At 39.7% G+C, this 25,215-nt stretch overlaps 1 protein-coding gene across 5 annotated transcripts in view; it reads left to right on the top strand.

The window, feature by feature from the left end:
* The window catches only part of NAV2 (neuron navigator 2), a 236,413-nt gene that overhangs the window by 190,507 nt on the left and 20,691 nt on the right, over positions 1-25,215 (top strand). For 4 of the 5 annotated variants that reach the window (XM_064452864.1, XM_064452865.1, XM_064452866.1 and 1 more), the window contains 10 exons: positions 487-954; positions 5,547-5,707; positions 7,902-8,090; positions 12,654-12,706; positions 14,772-14,795; positions 14,916-14,990; positions 19,398-19,481; positions 20,084-20,195; positions 20,696-20,844; positions 23,376-23,548. In XM_064452864.1, the coding sequence (XP_064308934.1) occupies positions 487-954; positions 5,547-5,707; positions 7,902-8,090; positions 12,654-12,706; positions 14,772-14,795; positions 14,916-14,990; positions 19,398-19,481; positions 20,084-20,195; positions 20,696-20,844; positions 23,376-23,548 (1,488 nt within the window). Of the gene's footprint in view, positions 1-486; positions 955-2,020; positions 2,087-3,324; positions 3,370-5,546; positions 5,708-7,901; positions 8,091-12,653; positions 12,707-14,771; positions 14,796-14,915; positions 14,991-19,397; positions 19,482-20,083; positions 20,196-20,695; positions 20,845-23,375; positions 23,549-25,215 lie in introns of all 5 variants that reach the window. The other variant, XM_064452868.1, reaches the window with a different exon arrangement.

Below are 25,215 nucleotides of genomic sequence, written 5' to 3'. Positions count from 1 at the left end.
CTTGGCTCCTGAAATGAGACAAACCTACATTTGTTGATACCAGTAGGTATTTTTCCTCTTATATCCCAGCAAATGCTGCTTCTTGCAGAGCATTTGGTGATTTGCACAGAATTTACCCGGGCAACAAGCTTTGAACCTCTAATATTCCATGCTTCGGATTAATCAAAGCAGTGTTTCTTTGGTATTTCTTTTTCCTTAAGGAGCAGAAGACAATATGGCTGTATTTTAGCTTTGTGCAAGTATTATTTGATGATTCAGAGAAGAAACACCTAAGATAGATTTGAAGCTATTGTAACTACCTCTGGACTTTATTGAAGGTGGCGTGAACACAAGGCAGTTCATAAATTTGCAGTTGTTTATGTCCAGTCTAGGAACATTTACTTAATATTGGTTTTCTGAAGCTAAGATAATATGTGGTCTAGATATAAAATATCCTTGCAGTTAATATTCCATGTTACGTATGTTTCATGTTGTCTTTTTTTACAGACTTTTCGGTGGCAAGCCTAGTAAACAAGTTCCCATCACAACAGCTGAAAATATGAAAAATTCAGTAGTCATCTCCAATCCTCACGCTACGATGAACCAGCAGGGTAATCTTGATTCACCATCTGGCAGCGGTATGCTGAGCAGTGGGGGCAGCAGTCCTCTCTATAGTAAAAACACAGATATGAATCAATCTCCACTAGCTTCTAGTCCCAGTTCAGCACATTCAGCTCCTTCCAACAGCTTAACATGGGGTACCAACGCAAGTAGCTCTTCTGCTGTTAGCAAGGATGGCATTGGATACCAGTCTGTCAGCAGCCTTCATACCAGCTGTGAATCCATTGATATCTCTCTGAGCAGTGGAGGTGGGCTGAGCCACAACTCCTCCAGTGGCTTGATTCCAACCTCTAAAGATGATTCTCTGACTCCCTTTGTCCGAACCAACAGTGTTAAGACTACATTGTCCGAAAGGTTAGTAGGTTTTTCTCTTGTTTCCGTTAAGCTTGTATTACGTACAAATTCTCAGATGTGAATGAGGTCCTGGCAGCAGCAACCAACACTGCAGGTACAAATCAAGTTGTGCTTCTTTAAAAGAGAATACTGAATAGTATTACTAGAATATATATAGAAGCCGTTCCAGGCAAGGAGCCCAATTCAGAGAAGAGGATGGATTTGGGTGAGATTTTTAATTTGCTGTGGTAGCCAATGCGACAACTTTTCTTGCTACAGTATTATGCCTAATACTTGAGTTTTGCATCATCTATTATCCTTCCAAAGATCTCCTGTTAGTTGATTTGATACTGATATTCAAAAAACCCTCCATCGCTATTATAATTTTGATTTGAGAAGCCAACTGTTTCTTGTTAAACTTGTTTATAACATTTGACAAGCTTTTAAACTGGAGGTCATGCTGAAAAGAGACGTCCCTGTCTCCCTAGTCGCTTGATCCCTCCTCGGCCTCTCCCTGCTGCCCCGTCCCATCTCTAGCTGCCTGCCTACAGTGTTTCGGTACAGGCATTCGTGTGAATGCTCAGTGAACCCAACTGGGAGATGGATGCAACTAAAAAATGATCACCTGAATCGTATTTCAGACTGATCGGTGCCCTCATCAGCTCCTTAGACGATCAGATTCATCGGTATCTGTGTGGGCACAGAGCAGGGAGCTGGGAACAGACTGAGCAGGGAGGAGGGGATGGGACTGCTTTTGCAGCACCAGAGCTGTATTAACGGCACGCTGAGCAAACATCGGGATAAATCAGACAATGCCTTGCAGTGCATGCTCTCTGAGTGACCTTTTTGTAGAAGGCAGTGGTACCCCTGCAAGCATTGGAAATCAGCTATATCCTGGTGTGTAATTATGTAGTCAGGTAGCAAAATTTTTGTAGTTGCATCTCAATGGAGAAAATTACCACTGAATAGAATGTTCTGACCGTTTGGGTTTCTGTTTGTGTTTTATTATGACTCCTTGCTGTTCTCTCCTCCTTTCATTCTAATATTCCTTCTCTTGTTTTCTGTCTCGTTGGCCTGATTCTTCTAGCCCTCTTTCTTCCCCTGCTGCTAGCCCCAAATTCTGCCGAAATACTTTGCCCAGGAGACAGGACAGGTAATGCTGTCTCGGGACAGGACGAGGCTGTAGGGTTTGTTGCCCATCTCGGTGAAGCAAATTGTTTTGTGACAGACTGTGCTCAGTCCTCTGCTGTGTTCATTGTCCAGGTGTGAACTGACACAACGACATGCCAGTGAGAGTCCCCTCAAACACCCCATCTACCTACCTAAATCAATCTGGAGAATGGCATACGGCAGAGTGGGCATGTTTTTGGTGTTGCTCTTGTTACTGGGAATATCTTTTGGTTTGTGGGGGTATTTTTTTTTCCTCATTTCTTTGCCAAAGGCAATTTTAAAAATCTTGCCATTTTTTCCTACCAACCTAAACTCTCACTAGCATTTCAGCATTCCTCTGGCATGCTGCTTTTCCCACTGCCTTTCAGGCCTGTCTTTTTTGTCGTGAAGTCCCCGTGTCGTTCAGTGTCGTCAGTCTTTTATTGCAGTTTGGCTCATGAGTGTTTTGCAGAGACTTGGGTACATCCATCCTTGTAAAGGCAAACGCTAAAGTTAGGAAAAGGTGACCCGAATCTAAACATTTGAGCTCACTTTTGCTCACTGCTGTGTAACTATAATCGCTTTCACACTGTAATTTAGCTATAAGGATTGTCATTAAATAATTCATTTAAACACGTGGATATGTTCTTTAAAAATGAATTAACAGACTGCTCAGTTACAAGTTCATCAGTTGTGAAAATATAAACTTAAATATTTGGGTTTTGGATGATTAATAGATTCATTTTACTTTGCTAACGGAATTGAAGCTAAGATTTGAAAATTTAAGGATTCTGTGCTCAATACTTTTGCTGGTATACATTGCAGCTGCATAACGGTAAATAGCTGCATTCCCTAAATGGTGTCTGCGGAAAGAAATGGCAGGAAGGTGGTTTGCTTTGGACTTGAAGATTCTTATCAGTTTTCACACAGAGTCTGCCTCACGCCTCCTGAAAAACATATTTTTAAGCATCCGTTTGACGTCTAACGAGCCATTTTTGTTCATTGTGGGTAGGGAAAATGGCAAAACCACGTTGTGAACAGATGAGATACATTGGCATGGTACGAGATGCATGTTTGTGCAAATCCACAGCCGGGCAAGGAGGTTTTTGCATGTCTCTGTAGGAAGGCCCCAGCACCTTTTCCTCTGAAAAGGTGATGCAGATGTTTGTACATCCTTCGTCCTGATCTTATTCCTTCCCTTTTGTTCTTCTCTGAAGTTCTTTTCTTTTAACTTTTCTGCAGCGACCCACATCTTGATAGGAACACTTTGCCTAAGAAGGGACTCAGGTATTGGTGTTTCCACGCAGTTTAAAGCTTTTGTTGTGGCTTTGGAGTTTGCTTTGTGTTTCTGTTGTGGCTGGTGGTGATGGTGGCAGTTTGCTAGAGGTGGCAACAATATTGTTTCTTTCTCTTTCTTTCTTTCTTTCTTTCTTTTCTTTCTTTCTTTCTTTAATCCTCAAAGAAGGCCATTGACCACTGTGCTTTTTTTCATCCAGTGGCTTCTCCGCTTGAGCGAGAGCTGTGGCTTTTGCTGGCTGAATTGCTGAAAAGCATCTCATAAACCATCACTGGGCTTGACTTGAAAACAATAATTTTGCAGCTTCTATGGCTATTACATGGCATGACGTGAGATCATTTTCACCCCGGGAACCTTGGTGTTGATATACAAATAGGAAAGATTTTCAATATCATGCCAAACCATTTAGGATGAGATTGGACATACTCATTTAAAAAAAAAAACATTTCCTTCAGAATACTGAAATATATAGGGCTCTTAGACATAACTTCTTCTAGAAAAGAACAAAAAAAACCCTAAATGAACTGTTGTCAATTGTATTCCCATATATTTTATATATCTGTGATTTTTATAACATGAAAAACTGCACCGAAAAAGATTTTGCCATTGATACAAGCAATTCTAGCAAGATAATGTTAGGTGTATTAATTAAATGTTTTACGTGTTATGGAATTTACGGGAGATATCTTAGACAATTCAGCAAACTGCAGCTTCAGAATTGCTTAATGCAGCTTCTAGGATCACGGAATCGATGCCCTGAAATTTCAGCTGCAGTTTATTCTGTGTATGCGCATTGTTCTTCACAGCAGCTTTGTCCCATGAAGCCGAGTGCTAAAAGCCTTTCTTAAAATGGCATTTTGTTTAAAACGTTTGTGTAGTTCTCAAGCATGTCTCTAATAAATAGACTCTCTTTCAAGATCGAAACATTTGAGTGCTGAAGAGGTAGGTATTAACGCTGAAAAAAAAAAATTCCTTAGTGTGTTAAAGTAAAATGACTGTTAAAAGCCCCTTTCTTAATCAACTGATATATGTGCAAAGTTTAAGCGATGCAGATAGTCAGGGACAGTTGTCTAAGTGTTGAGGCATAAACAGAAGAATGAGTGTATTTTTTGAAAGTAGTTTGAGTTTTTGTAATGTTAATTATTGTAGCGCTTTGATTAAAAACAGCCTTAATAAGTGATAACTTACTGTAGAGTATTTAGTTGGAGAGTATCTAATTAAATAGATAATATTGACTAATAATAGGCTTCAACTGTTTAGATTTTGGAAGGAGAGCTAGTAACTCATAAATATTTCTGAAAAGCAGATGGCGTAGCATAAGACGGACACTAAAATCCATCAGCAAAGTGTTTCCATGATGCTCTTTCTGCTGATACCTGTATCATGTCACGTATTTCACATAACACCTGCAGAAACATACCTATTCTTCAGGCATATACAGAAGCAGAGTTAAAACCGTTTAAGCTGAAGCCAGCGGGTGTTTTGCCATTGATGTTGGCATAGACAACATTTCTGCTATTTTTCTTTGCCTTCAGAAAAGGCTAAACAGTCTCCTTTATGATGATTTAATGCTGTTAGTTTTGAACGAAATGGGATACATCTCCCACAGACCTTTGTATTAGTGTCTCTGCAATATGAATTACTGGGTCACAATTTGCTTAAAAATCTGGTAATGGCTTAGGTGACTTGAATTTGGTTGTAATATGACAAAAAGCCAGCTAAGCCTAGTGATGCACCAAAATATTAAGGTAGTGGCAGAATAACCGAAGGAAAGGAAAGGATTTCCAAGTTGTGGTTTTATTTTTCAATCATACATACGTAACACACACTATATTTTATTCTACAGTACACAACTTCTATCTGTAGCTTTTTGCTTACTACTAGTTTGGGTACTGCTGAAGCCGAAGGAAAGGAAATTTGGGTTTTTTTCTCCCAAACAGAAGCAGAATGAATTAGGAACAGCTTAGAACTGCTTGGAACAGCTCCGTAATTCAGAATTGCGTTGGTTTTATATCGTTTGAATCCTTACATTTCATATGAGAGTTCTTCCATCTTTCTTTTCCTCTCTCCCTCCCTCCCCACGTCTTGTGGTGTTTCATGGTTGTTTTTTTCTTTAATTTCAAAGAAATGTCAAAGTTCACTTTGGAAAAACTGTTTGGTTTTGCAGGTATACTCCATCCTCCCAACTCCGTAATCAAGAAGAGGCGAAAGAATGGCTGCGGTCCCATTCAGCAGGAGGACTCCAGGATACTGCTGGCAATTCTCCGTTTTCATCTGGATCCAGTATAACATCACCCTCTGGAACTAGATTTAACTTTTCACAGCTTGGTGAGTAATTATCTGCTTGAATAATCATATCAGTACACTGTGTGTCTTGAAAATAGCATATTACACAATATAATTTTCTTTGAGCAGCTCTAAGTTCCACATTCAACCTCAGGAAGCACTTTTACTGAAATGAGCTTGACTAATTAGCATTATTATCTCCTACACCCAAAGGTGGCATACATGCAGTAACTCTCTGAAAATACATCCTGTTGCCTACCTGTTTAGTAATAGTGCTTTAAAATCCAAGCATATTACTACATGTGCCAGTCTTATCAGTTCAAGGTATTTTATCTTTGTACGTATTTCTCAGGTGGCTTGTTGGAAAATTGCATAAAGCTCAGTCTGAAATAATATATAAAAATCAGAAAAAATGCCATTCCTTCATTTAATTACATTGATGAAAGTATAGGTAAATGAAGGAAACGGTAAAAGTTGATTGACAGGATCCACAAAGCATTGCAGATTTTAGTTGACCCTATCAGCAGTTGAAATAACCTAATTTAAAGTGGTACTAGTGCTTGTGCCTGGTGTGCTGATTAAATATTACTTAGTTGCCTTTGCAATTTATTTAGGTATGTAAATCAATCCTAACGGAACGTATATTGTCTTTAAGTTAAGTGACGTTTGGAAAGTACTATGTCGAACAGATGTTTTCGGTTTCTTTTTGACTTCCAGAAGCGCTTCCTTCTTCTCCTAGAACAATAAAGAGCTAATACACAAAATAGTTAAGCCTGTGCTTGTGAACTTCTTGTGTTACGTGGATCTGCAGCAGCTTTATGCGGTCATTATTTCTAGTGGAGTTTTGAGTTGCAGCAGTGACATTTTAGAGCCTTTCTTTGAGTGAGCTGAGGAGGGTTAAATGAACAGCTTTTAATAAACCGACACTTAACAAAATTTCAGCTGAACGTGCGCACAGTGTAACTACATTGCCGACAGGTAGCAAACTGTCATGAAAGTTCATGAAGTACCATAATGGTCAAAAAGGAGGAAAAAAAAGGTGTAGTCTTAGGCCCAGAAAGTTAACTTTTCATGGAGAATATTGAAGATTATTTACAAACATTGGACCAGGCTTCCCAGGGAGGTGGTGGAGTCTCCATCCCTGGAGGTATTTAAAAGAAGGGTAGACGTGGTGCTTGAGGATATGGTTTAGTGGTGGACTTGGCAGTGATGGGTTAGTGGTTGGGCTCGATGGTCTTAAGGGTCTTTTCCAACCTTAACAATTCTATGATTCTGTGATTCTATGATTTAATAAGCTTCAAAAGCTATTTGGTCGCAAGCAATTAACAAAAAGAAGATATTTTTCTGTGTTCTTAAGAAAAGAGCTTAGAGATACTGGATTCAAGAGAAGTCACTGCATTTAATTTAATAGCAAATGTTAATATGAAAGTTAAGCACCTTTCAACTGAATTATTGTATTTTCTACAATGGTCTGTGTCAGTTGATGGTGTATATGGAAACAGGCAATGACACCACACCAAGAGGGACCTGCCAGTTGAACAGCAATTTTGTTGTTCTCTTTTATCCACAAACCAACTATTTCTTAGTAAATAGCAGGTATAATTTTAGCACAAAAGTTCTTTAAAAAAATGTGAAACCAGAGCGGATGTTTTGTACTCTAAACTCCAGCTGGGAGATTATTGGCTTTTGAGGCAAAATTGATATTTTGTAATTCTTAGGACCTCATAGTGGAGAGGAACAATTCTTAAATATACAACTATTAGGAAACTAAAGCTCTTAAAATATGTGACTTAAATGCGTAGAAAAATGTCATTTTCTGAGACCCCGAAGGCTGTGAAGGAGATAGTTCAAGGCTTGTTCTAAACAGGTGAAGTAGTAGTTTAAATTCCTTCAGGCGTTTTAGTCCTTTTTGAGGAAGGACTGTTCCAAATTAAGTGAGGATTAATTAGTTCATGCCTACAAGGTGTTAGTGAGTTGACTAGCTTGCCTCTAGAAGCATAAGCGTATCATCCAGTGTTTAAAACGTCCTTGTTTACTTGAGTTTTCTTATTCACTACCTCGAAGTGCATACATCTTATTTGAATTCATTGACTTTAGAAAAATAATGAAGCCTGGAGAGAATGACATAAAAATTAGTGTCTTAGGAAAAAAAAAATTTTTTTGGTAGTTGCACAAAAATTAGGTATGAAAATTTGTGGTCGCACAAATAAACTGGTGTTTATTTTTCACTTTATAGCAAGCCCAACCACTGCCGCCCAGATGAGCTTGTCCAATCCAACCATGCTACGGACCCACAGCCTTTCCAATGCAGATGGCCCTTATGACCCCTATAGTGATACGCGCTTCAGGAACAGCTCGATGTCCCTGGATGAGAAAAGCAGAACAATGAGCCGGTCTGGCTCTTTCCGTGATGGCTTTGAAGAAGGTCAGTAAAGTGTTTGATGGTGCTGAAAATGATCATTCTCATATAAGCCAAATATAAATTTGCTGCTTTTCAGTCCAGCATAGGCGTCATTTCAGAGCAGTTCTCTCTGTGTGGAGCTCTCAGTGTTAGATAAAACTTTAGTCCTAGCCATTGCTGGTCTGATGATATTCATTCAGTGATCCTTCTGGCCAGACAGAGGAAAACATGTTAAGTGTTGTACCTAGACCATCACTGAAATGATATAGACATATCCTGTCCTTCAAATTTAGTGATCTCAAAATGACTCCAGTTCATGCTTAGAGTTATATTAAAGTGTTTCCTTGAATAGGACTGTTGTCCTGTTTACAGGAGACTACCTGAGGGAGTCTAAATTCCCTCTAAAAGAGGCCCAAGGCTGAGGATCTTCATTAGGGGTTGAAAATTATTAGAAGAATGACGTAGGGCTGAAAACCAGGTCATTGCAGGAATTAACCTTTGTTTGTGCCGTGCTCTCAGAAAGCAAGATGGTCATGAACAGTCCAAGGCTGCCTGATACTTAGTCGAATTTCGTTCTGAGATGAACAGTCCTGCAGTAAGAGTTCCTGAATATAATCTGTGAAGGAGTTAAAACTGCTGTATGTGTGTTACCATTAGATTTACTGAAAGAGCTACTACAGGAAAACTTACCCAGGCTTTATTGAAGACTTCCTCAAAAATTGTAGCCTTAGTCCATTAAGTGTGCTTACTGTTGCAGCAAATCCGTTTTGGCATGTTTGAGGTTAAAATATCTCTTATAATTCAGAAATTCTTGTCCAGGAGAGAGGCTAGTTTGGAAGAATATTAAGTAAGTATTACGTGTTTGCGGATGAACCATTTAGAAAAAAGAAAAGGAAAAGGGAAGAGTTAGGTGAAGTGTTCTAGAACGTGCTTTTCATTCATTTAACAACAAAAAAAAAATACGTCCAAGAAAACTCTACCAAGTTATGGACTTGAAAGCAGTGGAAAAAGATCACTTTTGTAAATGAGGAGGGAATTCAACCCTACAGCAGACATGCTGAAGAAGTCCCTTTCAGATTTTCGTAAACTTTTTGGCACCTAAAAGAATAATAATATTTTATCAGATGGGGTGAGTGTTTAGGTGCAGTCTCTCTATTTCTGTCTTTGGGTTAAAGGTCTTCTGACATTTCTCCGGCCATACAGAAGGCAGTGCTAGCCTGCTCCTGTGTGTTTCTCAGGGAATCACAAGTTGCAAGTAAGCAGGCGGTTCTGGATATGGCATGTACGGTGTCCTGTGCTTTCAAACCTGTGGATCTAATTCACCTTCGCAGAATGAGAGAATAGATCAAAAAGTATGAATACGTCATTCACCTTCACCTTGAGAGAATAGATCAGAAAGTATGATAGAAATTAAATTTGTGGTTAATGAACAAATTGATTTTATACAATCAGCCGGTGTCAATGAAGCATAAATCCAGGTCTTAAATAAAACTTACCGATATACTTAATTATTTATTAGCACATAAAATTACAAGACATTTTATTGTCATTAACTTCAGCAGGGCCAGGATTTAGTCTTAAAAGCCTTTTTGGCTTTTGTCTCCAGAGTGTGAAGTACAGTCACTCTCTCGCACAGCACAGCATGTAGGTCAGGACGTTAATCAGCCTTGAGTACGTAACTCTTTGGATAGGAAGGGTTTCAGGACTGCAGAGATGCCAGCAGGAGCAGCCTCCAAACTACCCAGAACTTCAGGGGAAAAAGGCAGCCTAAGTGGTGTCTTGGCTACCCCGTTTCCCTGCTTCCCTGGACACCAGCCTTCCCCAGGGGCTGTGCTGCCGCTGGCTCCGTCCTGGTACTTCCACCTCCTACAGAGAAAGGAACTAAATTCATTGTCACAGAGGTATAAATTTTTATTCCTTTTTGTCCTACTGACTGCAATACCTGTTGTTCTTTCTGCTCTTTGGACAGCTGATCACGGCTAGATCGTTTCTTTGCTAACATTAAAAGTGATGCATGCTTGCATATGCATTTATAGTGCTGTAAAATAACAGCTCCAAAACAATTTGGGTTTGTAGCCTGCGTGCAGATGCATGTTAACTGCAAAAAGCCAGGAATCACATCAAGAGCATAACTGCCTTCAGGCTCCTAATTAAATAGCCTTAAAGTAGCCATCTGCAGATACTTTAAAAAGAAATTGTGCAAAAATATTAACTCCTTAGTTGTCCTTGAAACTAGAAATGTCAAACAGACATTCAAATGATGCAGTAGTGACGTTTTACGAGGCAGGAGTGGGATTCCCAGGGTTATGTGCTCTTTTTTCATTTTGGGTCATCTTTCCTCCTTTAAAGTCCCGATGAGATCTTAAAAATCTCAGCTGATGCAAATTCTGAAATGCCTGTGTCCCAATCCGTTTGGAGGAGATCTGTTTCTTCTCTGGCCAGTTGGTATGGTTGCTTTCTTGAATACATCTCTATTAGTAAAAACTGCACAAAGGAGGACTATAGGGATGCAAACCAGAACACAATATTATACTCTGTATGAGCTCATGGATGGCCTTGTGCAATATTGCCTGCGCTTTGGGCTTTCCATCTTTAAAAATGTGATTTTAAGGGTAAAATGCAGGTAAAAAGAAAAGTGACAAGGAGTTCTTAAGTGCCTCTAACATCTATGGTATGAAGAGAGTTAAAATAGATCAGGAATCTTCAGCTTGGAGAAATGATGTCTGAAGGGAGGTGATAATAGATAATTTAGTGCCTTATAAAGAATATCATTCTCCATTACTTTTCGTATCACAGGGACGTGGAGGCACTCAATGAACTTATTGACTGGTTCAGCAGCAGGTCTAAAACAACCACAAAGAATTGAATTTCTAAACAGAAGAAGTGTTTTTTGTTGCAGACAAAAACATCTCGGTGGATTCAGGAGTACTTAAGCAAGTTAATGGTAGATAGGTCACAGGGACCATGGAAAATAATGGTCCGACTGCAGTTTCCATCTCAGGAATTTCCATCTCTGCTGATTCCCAGAAGATGCAAAGGTGTACCTGGGGAGAAATCACTGGCTATCTGCCTCCTCCCTGCATTCTTTTCCCTAAACATGCATTGCCATTGCGGCCAGAGATGGAGCACTTGATTAGACAGACCCTGGGTCTGACTCACACTGGTTATTTTTGTGTTCTTAATGCAGTACAGCCCTTAACATCTAACTATAAAGATCATTTTAATTGAAAATATGATTAACCAGAAAAAGCAAATGGGTGTGAGTTTTGGTTTTGGTTCTTTTTTTTACTTTCTTGTGGGTTTTTAAAATTGTCTTAAATTCCTCCAGAAGCCAACTTAGACTTTGTTTACTTCTCTTTCCAGCCTTGCCTTAGGATATAATGTCAATGGGAAAGCAAAGCCCATTTATTATGAATGTAGAACTCCAGTAGGTAATTAGAGCAAAATGGCAGCTTTTCTAAACTTATTTTTCTTTTGGCTAGAGGATTTAGATGAAAGAAAAAGTGATTTAACACAATTTCATATGATTAGTATCAAGTTACCTGAAGTTTGAATGAAAGTTTCAGTTAAATGCTTTTAGTTTCTAAAAATAAAAATAAAGGAAAGGTAATTTTGCATGTTTCAGTAACAGAAAGAATAGCTTCAGGTAGTCTTTTTAATAGCATAATAAAGAGTAAAATTATGCTATATGTAAATCCTAACGTTGGGGTGATGGTAACAACCTTGCGAATCAACATATATGTGTATCTTTTACTGAATGTATATTTAAATGCAAAAACTGTCTGAAATACATTCTTTTCCAGAAAAGGTTTTGTAGCCATGTTTTTACTCCAGTAATTTTTCTGTGGGAGAACAAACTGTGGCTCGTTAAAGAAATGTCGGTGCTTTAAAGAAAGACCAAAAATCCCTGCAGGGGTAGGGAATGTTCAGCTCATCGACGCCCCCAGTACAACTCCCTTGTAGTCAGCAGAAGGAAGATACAGCTGCGTTCAGAGGACAATTCAGAGCCCTGGAATCAGACAGTGGTTTCTGCCCTGGGTGCTCCACTTCGCCTGGAGCATCTGGTTACGTACCGGAGCTAGGTATCATGGTCTTCTCAGGAAATCTCCATCGTGGTCTGCTGCTTAAGGAAAATACCACCACCCCTCCCCAGTCTCATCTAAAACTGAAGATGAAGCAATAGATTTGCTTTTGTAATCTCTCCTGGATTTCAGTTAATTTGTTGCTTTTTTTTATCCCCAGTAAGTCCTTTTTGCAAGAGTCTTAAAATAAGCTGCCCAGAGAAATATTTATTTCTGAACAAACCTTCATCAGAATGTTCTTGACCACACCTTATTCCCCCTGAAAAAGTATTATTAAATTGTTAGAACAGCTTTACCAAATCAAAGTCTATGGACTGTATTGCCTGGCCATGTGTTCTTCAAACTGTACATTATTGGTGCAATAATATAATTAAGTTTATGATGGATGATGAAATTTGTGAAAGTATTTCTTCAGTAGGCTGGCAGTTGGCAGTAGATGGTCTGCGATGATTACACTATGTGGTTACTGTATCTATATTCAGTCTGTTTATTTTCTTCCCTTTAGTGCATGGTTCTTCTCTCTCTTTGGTGTCCAGTACGTCATCTATTTATTCGACAGTGAGTATAATGACATGAACAACTTGGGCTTACTAATCAAAATGATTGAATTGGCAGGTCTTATTGTGCTAATTATTTTTGCGTCGGCGGGGGGGGGGGGGGGGGGGGAGTTGTTTTCACTTGATTGTGTTCTGAAAGCTAGCTACGAAAGAAACATTTATATTCATAAAGATACCTCTGGATATTTAGCAGTATCCTCATTAAACACAGATGTTTATGGCCTAAAAGCAGCAATTTGTTTTTTGAGTCAGTATTTTACAACTATGCTAAATAAGTTTTGCTACAATAGACCTCAGTAAATCTGAGGAGGTTTGAACTTCACTACCTAAAGCACCCAAAATCTGCTGAATAAAGTCATTCCAGCCTTGTATTAAAGATTTGCTATTAAAGAAGTTTAAGTTCTTAATGCACAGATTTAAATAATTTTAAAGAAACTATTTGTTCGCTATGCCAGTAATATTTTCTCCAAAAGTATTCATTTAGGTTATCTGGTCCTAAGATAAGGCTTACTGGAGTTTGAAAATACAGGGTTTTTAAATGTGTGTTGCATTTGCTTATTCTAATAGTCTCGCAAAGAATTTTCCATTTAAAACACATACTGTGGAAGACCTTGTAAGTTAAAACTATACCTGCGTTACAACGGGGAGGTGAGGCTGCAACATGCAGACCCTGTCTTGCCTAGCTCTTCTCTAGGTCGTTGGGGTGTTCAGTGCAGGTTCCAGGCCACAAAAGACCATACAGAAGTATTTGGCACTGATGGTTAATTCCCGATGTCTTCACTGCTGTTAATATCCAAGCTAGCCAGACTACAGGTGGCTCATATATTCCTGGCATGCTACGATCACAGTTTTGGGGGTTTCTTAAAGCACAACCCTTTTAAAAACCAGTGGATAGTAATTACTTCTTAAAGACATGATGATTAAGAAGGATCTTAAATTTCAAATTCCTAGGCAAGTATGATGCAGCTCCACACTTGCCACGCATCCACAGCTGTAACAATCATGTGTGTTACAAGACTACGTGGAAGAACTTGCTCTTGGAAGATCACATATAACTGTCTATGAAGTCTGTCAAGCCAGCGTAGTGTTATTAAGTGTTATTTCACATACATGTTTCACTGTTAGGAAGCTACATGTGTAACATGGCCTTAAGACCTTGATAATAAATTGAAAACACTGCCTTTTATTATTGTCCTTGCCTCAAGCAAGGTCCATATGCAGCCAAAACAGATAGTGTATTGGAAGGATGGAAAACAGACCTATTCCTCCGGACTGTTGTTTCTAGCCGTGAGAGCCACAGGGAGAGTACTCAGCAGCTGCTCCCTAAGCTTCTGGTTTACATGCTTGCTGCCCGAGCACCAGCGGCTCTTAATGGTGTGGTTTGATGGGTATAATTTTCATGGTGGCTGGTAGTGGACATGTTTACGTAAGGACAGTGGAGTGTGTAACTTCCTGCTATAGACTTCTCTTTAGCTGATAACTTTGGTTAGGAACAAGCCATAGTAGCCACAATTTTATCATGCAGACCGCAATGGACGGTCAGTACATCCACTTTGCATCCTCATAAAACTAGTTGTGTGTCCTCAGTTTTTCATCACCACCATCCCAAGGCAGCACCCAACTAGGACTGATTTTTTTTTTTCCCCACATCACTTTGGAATGCAAAAACGTGATCCCCATCCCATGGAGAGCTGAGCACGGGAGGAAGGGAATTGCCTAGGATCAGCCATGTTCTGTGACAGTCCTGGCTCTTCAGAGCCTCATGCTCGGAGCCAGGACTTCACCCTTCCACAGCTCAGACTCAGAGGTGCACTGGTCATCATGCTGGGAAGCAGAGCCCAAATCCCTTCCTGCAGGAAGAAGTACCGTACAAGCAGCCTGTTTGTTTTTTCCTGAAGAGTAAATAAATCAGATTATCTTAGATTGACTATGGATGTGGGAATCCAAAATAAGAAATTCACATTAAAATTTTTGAAGCAAAAAACCCACAATTGATAAATTTGATGAATTTGTCAGGCATGTTATGTTGTAATACACTGATATTTTCCTCTGTTTTCCTTTTATAGCCTGAAGAGAAGTGCCAGTCAGAGGTAAGAGCACATCGTGTTTGACAGGCATAAACGTTCTGTCAAGACACCTCTTCATTTCGTGTCTTGCTATTTTATTTCTCTGTGTTACGGTGCAGTAAAGTGCTCTCTTAAAATATATAGATTCGCAAGCTACGAAGAGAGTTGGATGCATCCCAAGAAAAAGTGTCAGCTCTGACAACTCAGTTGACTGCCAATGTGAGTACAACTTGGAGAGCAAACGCTAACGGGGAATGTATTTAATGCGCCGACTGCCACCCCAGTTTTGCAAAGTGGCCAAAAGATTTCATGTGTCTTAACATTTGGTTCACATTACCTGTGTGCTTGAAAAAATAACTACATGCATGTGGGACTTTTATAGTGGCTTGTTTTGTCGTTTGGGTGGGTTGAGATACAGATGAAGGTTGTAACTGGTAGGAGTAAAAACTGGTGGAAATGTGGGTTGAAATGCATTATACTTCGCTATTGCATAAAGATGTGGGCTAATGGCATGATAGGTGACAGTGGCATAAAGCGTTTCTGAGAACTTATTTACAGTGACAGAGTGGACATAGCTGATTTTTATCAGTGTGGGCAATACTTCTACTTGTTTCCTCTGAGGAATTTGATAAGTAAGTAATGTAAAGCACTTGTCAAAAAAAGATTGTAAAGCCAGGAGGTGTTGAGGCAACACTGTGTGTGACCCTGAGCGAGTTTATTTGTGTGTTCTGCGCTGAAGTCACAGATAGCAGAAAACTGCAAAACAAGCTTGCTAGAAAAATAAGTAATTCTAGAGTAAATAAGCTACAGGCGAATAGTCATCAGATTGGATCATACCGACATCCTAGTTTGTGGGAATGAATAAACACCAGAACACATGCTACTGAAGAGGACATTCCTGTCCATCAGCTGTGTGAATAGGTGGAATAGGACACTTGGCACAGTAGAGCACAGCTTTCATCTGAGCAGTTACACCTATCACAAGAAGGATTCAGGGAGAGATCTGCTGTGGTGTTCACTGCAGGCATTGCAGTGCTTCATCCAGCTTGCGAAATGGAAAAGGAAAACCAAGAGCGCAGTTAATAGAGGAGTGAAATAAAAGGGCTTTGACTGCATGTAACCACTCAGTCACTTTCCCAAGAGGAAAAGAAAATATTTTTTAAATATTCCAAAAATTAAATCTTATGTTTGCCTTCCAAATACAAAGAGGATGGGATACATGAGTCGGTTTTCATCCAGAAGCTTCTCTTACATGTGAGAAAGTAAGAACCAGATTCTCTTGCATACATTTTTTTCCATGTTGCTAAATAACCCAGCTTGTGTCCTTCAACAAAGAGCTCGTCAGCTATGCAACTCACCTAGCCTTGCCTTAGTTTTGTTGCATTCTTCTTCACACAGTGTTTGGATTCAGTAGGCTGCTACTCAACGCAGGAGGTAGTAGCCTGTCTCCAAGAGCAGTGAGTAGCACAGGCTGCTGTGTGCCTGCCCCAGCTGCCGTTAATTTGCCCGAGAATTTGTGTGTGGTTACTACAACTGTCTTTGCAGGGAATAGCTTTTAACAGGTGCTGCTGCTGTAAGATTTTGTTTGTTTGGGGTCGTTTGGGTTTTCTTTGTAGTTGCTGTTTGGGTGCCTCCCCCCCCCAAAAAAAAAAAAAGGTTAGCATCATTTATTTTGATAATATTCCAATTTTGTTTTATTCACTTTGCTAAAATTTTGGGTGTTTTTTAATTCATGTGGTTTAAACTTTTACCTGCCTCTTATTTGTCCGTAAATCAGGTACAGTCTGCTGCAAAAATGTTGCTATAACTGTCTTAGCAATATATTTCACTCTCTAGCCACCTCTTTTCACAGAACATACTCTTTTTCCATGTAGATGGCCAGATCTGTTGCCAAAAAAGTTAGGGCTAATAAATGCTGTTTGTTAAGACACTGCTTTATGGACATTTCCTTTACACAGGATTTTTTTTTAATGCTTTTAACTTAGGCAATTTGAATTCATCTGTTTAATTTATTAATATTTTCCTGAATTTTCTTGTGTACACACTGCAGCTTTTAGTGCTTCTGCAGGCCATCAGGAGTTTGAATTTTGAAAAGGTTTTCCTCCAACTGGAAGGGAAGGTAACCACTTTCCATAGCTCACTGAGCAGTTTCCAGAGAGGAATAATTTAAAGGTACCTGATCTGGTTTTGAAAAAGCAACTTTTTGTTAAGGTTCAGGTCAGAGAATTAAGGGTTTGTATCCCATTATTAATCCATGTGGTCCTGCTTGCCCATTTAGTTTTTGATTTTGCAAAGTATTGTTGAGGATTCCTGAGCATCAGCTTTGTTATTCCCTGTTCATCCTCCCCTGCAGAAACTTTGCAGTCTGTGTTTTTAAAATAAATATTTAGATTTTCAAACGTGTGTAGTGTGAGGATTTAAATTACTTTTTCCTATTTTCTCACAGCCTCAGCTCTGCTTACTTTCATAGGGGCTGGTGGGAATGAGGGATGCACATCCCTGTGTTATTGTACCACTCATGTTTGTTTTCACTGCGAACATGAGAACGCTTATTTAGGAGGAGTCAGTTGTGTGCTGATGATGAATAAGCCTGGATTAGCTCTGTGAATGGTTTTGCTATTCTGTATGCATTTAGGTGAGAGAATGGCCTTTTCCACTTTGAAAGTTATTGCAAAATTTTACTTGTCATTGTGTGTATAGAATTATTTTTAACAGAGAAATAAAATATTTACTATGGTTAGTGTAGATTATTACGGCTGATGAGACAAATATATTTTGACCTCTGCCTGTGTTCAGTTGCATATGCAACTGCATATAGATGTATAAATGATCTATATCTATAAATAGATGTACACATATCTATAAATAGATATACATGTATATCTATAAAACAATGCCATATCAACGCACTAGAAACCTAGTACCCTTTTATCAAGTTTTCTTTCCGTCTTCTCAATCTACTTTTCCTTCCTTTTACTTCTCAGTCATTTCAATTCTTAGCTGATGTCCTTAATATAATCGACACTGGGTCCTCAGTGCTTCGTGTGAAAAGAAGAAAGGGTAACTGGCCAAGCACCAGGAAGTTTTGGGTGATACTTAGCACACGGACCTTGGTTGCAAGCAAGATGCGCTCAAATATTGGAGAAGTCTTTGAGTTTAGGTGCAGGTGTATCAGCTGATAAAGCATCTGGCAGGCTGGGTACAGTGCTGCATCCTCATCCCTCTCTGCAGAGGAGGCGTGTGTGGACTGAAGTGACCGACTGGGCTTTCAGAGTTCTCCCGCGGGGAAGCACAGTGAGAATCTCCACCTCTGTGACTTCCAGGGTTGTCTTGCCTTAAATATCCACAGGGAAAATAGTGATCTAGTTGGAGGGAAGTTTTTGCCTGGCCTTCCTCTATCTAAAAACTTGCTTTATATTTTATTTACTGTTTACTATTTTATTTTACTTTTTAGGGTATCCTCCTAAAACTTAGGAGTGACGTTTTGGGGTTTTTGGTACTCTCTGGAAAAAGATCTACACTTTTTGTGAAAAGCTCTGTGGCAAGAGTTAACTACTTGAGAGTGTCTGAAAACTATCACTAAGTAACCTTTTATGTGTTAATAATGGCCCACATAAAAAGTCAAAGATTGAGTCTGGTTTCACAAATGAACAGCAGGATATGTTTGGGACCTCTCTATGTTTTGTGATAGGAGGTCTTTACATGTCATTGCTTGCAATAGCCTGGGGACGTGGCTAGATAGCCAAGGATATCCTTCCTTGCCTTTTTGGTATCAGGAATGCTTTCAGGTGACAAGGTGTATTCCCTTAAGCATCCCTTAAAAGCGTCTGTTACTTAATCTGTGAGATGTTAAAAAAAAAAAAATTGAATCTAGTGTGTCTTTCTGCTTCAACAAAGTGGTAAAATGTGTTTTCCATCTATTACAAAATCTAAGCAGCTTTAAACACCTGAGAAAAGTACACGAACTGGATTAGCTTGAGATGTGGCTCTTCAAAGGACCTTAACTCCTAGGGACCCAGGAGGTGGTTTTGTTCTCAGATGTATTCTGGGTGTAGGATTGCATGTTTTACAGAATAAATGAGAATTCCAAACCAGGAATAAATCCCACTTTGCTGCTTTGTTAGAGTATGTCTGAGATAACTGTCCTGGATATTGAAATCATGGTATCAAAGAAGTGGCTGGAGCAGCTGCCCTAGGAGCCACCTTCAGGAAATGCCCTACTGCTGTGCCAGGTCACAGCGTTACTCCTACATCTGTTTTCTAAAGCGTTTGGTAGCAGCTGCTGCTGAGCAAGGCAAGGTTTATAGCCTACAACTGCATCACTTCATAGTGTGCTGCTAGTGTAGCCATACCTGCAAGTGCTGTCATTTTCTAAAAATTCTGGAATTGGTCTGCTACCTTTGGCATTTCTGATTTTCCACAATTAAATTGTTCCCGGTAATTTGTTTGCAAACATTTTCTCAACATATGCTCTACTCGTTTGACCTTATCTAATCAGTGTTATTTTCTCCGTCTCATTTACGCAACAAGCAATGTCATGCAGAAGGTGGTCCATTTAAATACCCGCAGAAACATTCTTGTTTTGCGGGGAGATAACAAACTATTCCTGTACGGTTTAACTTTCAGGCTCACCTGGTGGCAGCATTTGAGCAGAGCCTGGGGAACATGACAATCAGACTGCAGAGCCTGACAATGACAGCGGAACAAAAGGCAAGCTTGAAAAGTATTTGGGGAAGTCTTAACTTCTGTTTCCAGCATTGTTGCTCCTGCTCCTTCTGTAGCTGGGGTGGGGGGATCATATACACCATTTGCCTTAGTTTCGTCAATTGTGGTGATGGTGTAAAATGTAATAAAAATATTGTATAAAATACTCATTTTCCTCACTAGGATGTTGTGGTGACTGATCAGGTTATAAATTGTTGCTTTGGACACAAGTCTTCAGTATTGCTTGTTTTTATAATGAATTTCTTCCCGATGCATCCACGCCTGTGCATGTTCAAGGGGAACACCAAGAAACATCCTTGCAAGGCAGGCAACATTGGGGTTTTGGCCAGTATACTCAAATATACGTTATTTCTGTATTACAGAGCACGTACATTTTTTTTGTATAATAACAACTAAGCTATTTTGCAGCCTCTTGAGAGAGTGTGCTTCCCCAGGTATACCAAAGCTCATTTTCATGTCCCTGTACCTGTATGTTCCATAAATTCTCTATCAACTACCAATGCTTAGACTGAAATGTGGCTTCTTTGGAGCAGTTAGATACCATCTGCATTTTCCAACATATCAAGGGGGTTTTTTTCTTTTTCAAGGACTCGGAACTGAACGAGTTAAGGAAGACTATCGAACTACTGAAGAAGCAAAATGCTGCTGCCCAGGCTGCCATCAATGGAGTCATCAACACACCTGAGCTCAACTGCAAAGGTGAGAAGCAAACACTACCTTTAGTGATTGTGCAGTGCTCATGGGATTTTATACCTCTTGGTGATACCTGATGGTGATACCATCATGGATCAGCTTTGTCTCATGACCATGCTCTAGGTCCTTGTTTTGGTGTCATGTGGGGAGGTGAAATGGGTATGTGTGTAACTAGTGCAGTCAGTTCTACAGAAGTAAATGGATGTGTTAGGTGCATGGGAAGGTATTTTAACAACGCTTTTCCACCTTCAGCATTAGCTTCCTGAATTTCCTATAAGCATTTCATAATTCACCCATCTAAACACTGATGTGAAGCAGCAGGGAGCGGAGATCCCTGTTCCAGAGCTGTCAGGCACTTGGCTTTATTTCCTGTGGTGTTTTCAGTAATTTCCAATATAAAGTCGGAATGCAGTCCGGCCTTCTCTCGCTTCTCTTATTTATCCCAGTAATTTGCACTTATATCAAATTTCTTACATAATTTTGGCACTGCCTCCATTCGTATTCAGGACCTGGAGCCGCTCAACAACCCGCAGACCTGCGGATCCGAAGGCAGCACTCTTCAGATAGCGTCTCCAGTATTAACAGTGCTACCAGTCACTCCAGTGTGGGAAGCAACATAGAGAGTGATTCAAAGAAAAAGAAGAGGAAGAACTGGGTGAGTGTATTTTAACAGATTGCATGAGGTTTATATAAAATTGTCCGAACATGCACAGTGAAACCTAGCTGCTCGGCTCCTCCCTCCTCCCCTCCTGCAACAGGTCAGCACAAGGACTGTGCGCTGTGTAAATCCTGTGTAAACTCTCTTTTGAAGGCTTAATTGAGTCGTATATGAGTGATGTATATGCTTGAGTTGACTCTGCCTAGGACTGAATTTTAGCTTAACAGCCAAAAGGCCAGTCTAAAATTAGAAATAGCTGTCAAAGATCAATTCTGGCTAAAAGTAATATGATGTCCAACCCCTTAGGGAAAACTCAACGTCTGTCATTAAAGTCAAACAAATCCACAATGAGAGATCATTGCTACTCTTTTTTTCCTTTTTTTGGCTCGTAGGGCTTTCTTTTAAGTGAACACGTTAAACACTAAGAACTCTGTTTTGAACATTACTGTGGAGTTCTACAACAAAAAAGACTCCCAATTTTTAAAAATTATATTATGATGGACATTTATTTTGCAAGATCTTGCAATACTTACATGTCATTTCCCATTTTTCCTTCTTTGCTTATCATGTACTGTGTACAAGGTACCCTGTACTGGAGGAAAGGTACATTATATTAAACTCCATTTTCAATTAGCCCATAAGTGCCTTAGTGACCTAGTCTGATTGTAGTTTGGACTAAAGTCCGTAGATCCTTTATCGTAGCCAGTAAAGCAATCCACCCCTTCCTTCCCACTGCATTGAAATCTCCCTGGATCTTTTGGGTGTACAGATAAATCTCTATAGATACAAAATGTGGTTTGAGCTGTTAAAAGCTTAATTCTCTCAGAAATGTTCATGAAACTCCTGAACTGTAAGAAGCATCTTCCTGAGCAGGTTCTTGTTTTTATTTCTCTCTTATCCCAGTGGTTTCATTGATATCTTGCCACCTCCTTCATAACAGCACTATTTCCACTCTGCCCCGTAAATAAGCGGTTGAATGGAAGGATTGTCATCTCCAAATCTTTCTTGTGCTGTGTTATACATCAGTTATGGACAGAGTAAATTGCTGTAATTTTAAATTGCTAGCGGCTCTTAATTTGTGACACAAACCTTTTGTAATCACTAAGCCTTAGCTAAGAAAAACACATTTTAAATTTTTGCCTTAGCTTCCCTTCTTTGTAATGGTAACCAAGTAGATATTATCCGACATCAGCCTATGCTTCTCATTCATCAGATGACTATTTTTAAAGAAGGTTAAGGAAACAGCTCCTTATTATAAAGAGAAATAAATAAAGTTCTCATGAAGTAGAAGAAGTTGAGTCTGATTCATACATTGTTTATTCCACAAAGACTGAGGAAGTTCTCAGCCAAGATCTTTTTGTTATATATTGAAACAACACAGCTGTCCATTCAGAGCTGAAACACCAGATTTTCAACATTTCTCACTGTAGGAGTCTTTGTGTAGTTTAAAAATAACCTTCAACTCGCACTAAGCCACTCTGATTACAACACGTAATTTGCCATAGCGTTAAATGGTGTTCATAGAGTATCCTGAGTTGGAAGGGACCCATGAGGATTATCAAGTGCAAACCCTGACTCCACACAGGGCAACCTAAAAGTTAAACCATATATCTAAGAGTGTTGTCCCAATGCTTCTCAGACACTAACTGTTGAACTGTAACTTTGGGGTAACATCAGTTTAATCATATGCATATTCATTATTTTTGTTGTTTGGAACACGACAGTCACATTAAAAAAAGGTTATTTTAGTTGCAGGTAGGTAGAGAAGGTTCAGTCTTTTCACCTGCTGAAATACCTGTTCCTGCAAGGAAAAACACAATGTGAACTTGGCTGTTAGCCAAAACATTCTGTCTGAGCTAAGGAGAAAATATAATTTAAATGATTAAGAGATTTGGGTCTGGTGTCTCCCTCAAGTAATGCAAAAAAATGAGCGTATGTTGTTTGAAACATCTGGTTTTGGAAAATACAGGGTTCCAGTTTTAAAGTAACTGTTGGTCTTTGTTGATTATTGGTTGTGTTTGTCTTAGCAATCCAAAGCTTTCCTTATCACTGGCTTTATCTGTTAAAACATGTCTTTTTTCCTTCCCCCACTTCCTTTTGCTTGCGCTTCTTCTGGCAGGTCAATGAGGTAAGGAAGACCTACTTTAAACTATGAGATACAAAGCTAACCCGTCCATTTTACATCACTAACCATTTCAGCATCATTAACCTTGTCTGAGCCACGTTACATTATAGCTGCAAGTTGTTAAAACGTCACTGTAAAGCTTGTTGCACTGAACGGAATTTGCTGTAAAATAGTTACCTTAAAAATAGGAAGCACTGATATCCAGTCCTATTGACCATATTAATCTCATAAAATAGTTAAGGGAAAAGCTTTCTTTAATTCTTTTTTACCTGTATTAAAATACATGTGAGTATGGCTGTATCATTTGGAGTATTTGCATGTTAGTTTTTACTCTGTGGCTTTTTTTTTTTTGCCTGGTTTCATTCTTAATGATGTGCCTACTGTCGTGGTCTTGTTTTTCCAGCTACGCAGCTCCTTCAAGCAAGCTTTTGGTAAAAAGAAATCTCCCAAGTCAGCGTCTTCTCATTCAGATATTGAGGAGATGACTGATTCTTCATTACCCTCTTCACCAAAGCTACCGCACCATAACTCCACTGTTTCGACACCATTGCTGAGAGCTTCCCATTCCAATTCTCTGTAAGTGTTGGGTTTTTTTAAAATTTTTAAATAGAAAATGGAGTGAAAGGCATCTTGGTGCATTGGTAGAGGAAAAGGGAAGTATCATGCTTCGGAGAGATCCAGTGTTTTCCGTGCTAGCTTAGAGGACATCTCTAGACCACTTTACAGAAAAAAGCAGAGGCAAAATGTTTCTTACCCCAGCCAGTCCCTTGGTTCCTCCGTCTAAGAACTGCACAGCTGTATAAGCTCTACAAGAGTCTGACAGCTGTTCAGTTCCATGCACTGCTAAAACCAGCTGTTCACCACGAGGCCACAGCAGAAGACACAGGGAGCCAGATGGGATTGTCCTGTAGATCGGGGCTGGTCTGTTGCCGCCGATCAGTCTCCCAAGCGTCACTTATATTATCCCCCGGAGAGGGGCTGTGTTTTGCCAAGTGCTTTGGGTAAAATCCTTAACCCTGGCAAAAGAATGAACAAAGATCACGCTTTCAACTGCTGCCTATTTTGAATGTTCTGTAGTAGAAGGAGGTCACAGGCAGAGGACAGAATAGTTGAATTTATATATACAGTGAATTAAAGATATGTAAGGTGATTCCCAACCCAGTACCTTTGTATTAGTGTCCAGCAAGCCAAAATCATTGCATCGTTGCTGTAGTATAATTTAATATCTCGTTGAGGTGCTCTCTCAGCAGAATATAGTGAGTATGAAGAATATTTATAACCAGGGTGACCTTGGAGTGCAGAATTAATTGGATCTCTTGCTGTTAATGAAACAAGCCAGGCCGAGTCTGGGATTTTGTTTTCTCTGTCAGCTAAAGAGAGCACATATTGCACTAATCTGCAACGATGAGTTCCCAGTTAAGTTTATATATTCAGGTAATAGTAGGGATTTACCAGAAATCAAACAGCATGGTGCAGCGATACAGCTGAACTCCTCTAACAGCGTGTGCCTGCTGAATGGAGATGACCAGCTCCTCCTCCTTTCTTCTGTACCTCCCCAGCCACCTGTGCCCATGCAGTGGCTCTGCTACTTCTCAGGCAACTCCACCAAGCCGACGCAACATGCTAAATTATGTGAATTTGACAGAAACGTGAACGGTTTTTCCCCCAGGTTGCTGGGTTGGCTTAGCTCACGGGCTCCGATCAGACTGTGATGGGCGCCAGGGCTGGTGTAAGCATGGGGGCATGACAGCAGCACAGCCCGGAGCAGGCTGGGGACGAGGAATGAGAAACAAATGTGTCCCTTGGGGAGTAGCAAGCTATAGTATAAGCTCATCTGTAGGACCAAACCATACCCTTCTGCCCATGTGTGTGAGAGAGAGACGTAGACCTGAAATTCAGGGCTTCTGCTCTACTGCTTAACTCATTTTATGTTTGTGGGAAGGCCACAGGCAATCTTGATGCTTCATTTTGGCCACCTGTGAAATAAAATTAAATTGCATTACCACACCGGTTTGAGTCTAAACTCAACATTTTAGAATGTGCTTGGAAAAATTTGTAAAACAGATTTTCTGTTAATTCTATCAGTAGCTTTGTCACTCGAGTAGGATAATAAATAAAGTTGTAAGAGGCAGTATTGTGAAACATAATTACCAGGCAGACTTACAACCTTGTAGACATCATGCAAAGCTTCCAGTGTGATTTCAGATCACATGCGTTTGAATAAGTACCCAGGCTTGAAGTTT

The sequence above is a fragment of the Phalacrocorax carbo genome, chromosome 5, assembly GCF_963921805.1.
Source record: "Phalacrocorax carbo chromosome 5, bPhaCar2.1, whole genome shotgun sequence".
Taxonomy (NCBI): domain Eukaryota; kingdom Metazoa; phylum Chordata; class Aves; order Suliformes; family Phalacrocoracidae; genus Phalacrocorax; species Phalacrocorax carbo.
Note: the sequence above shows the minus strand (reverse complement) of the source record. Positions and strands in the feature narration are given on the sequence as shown.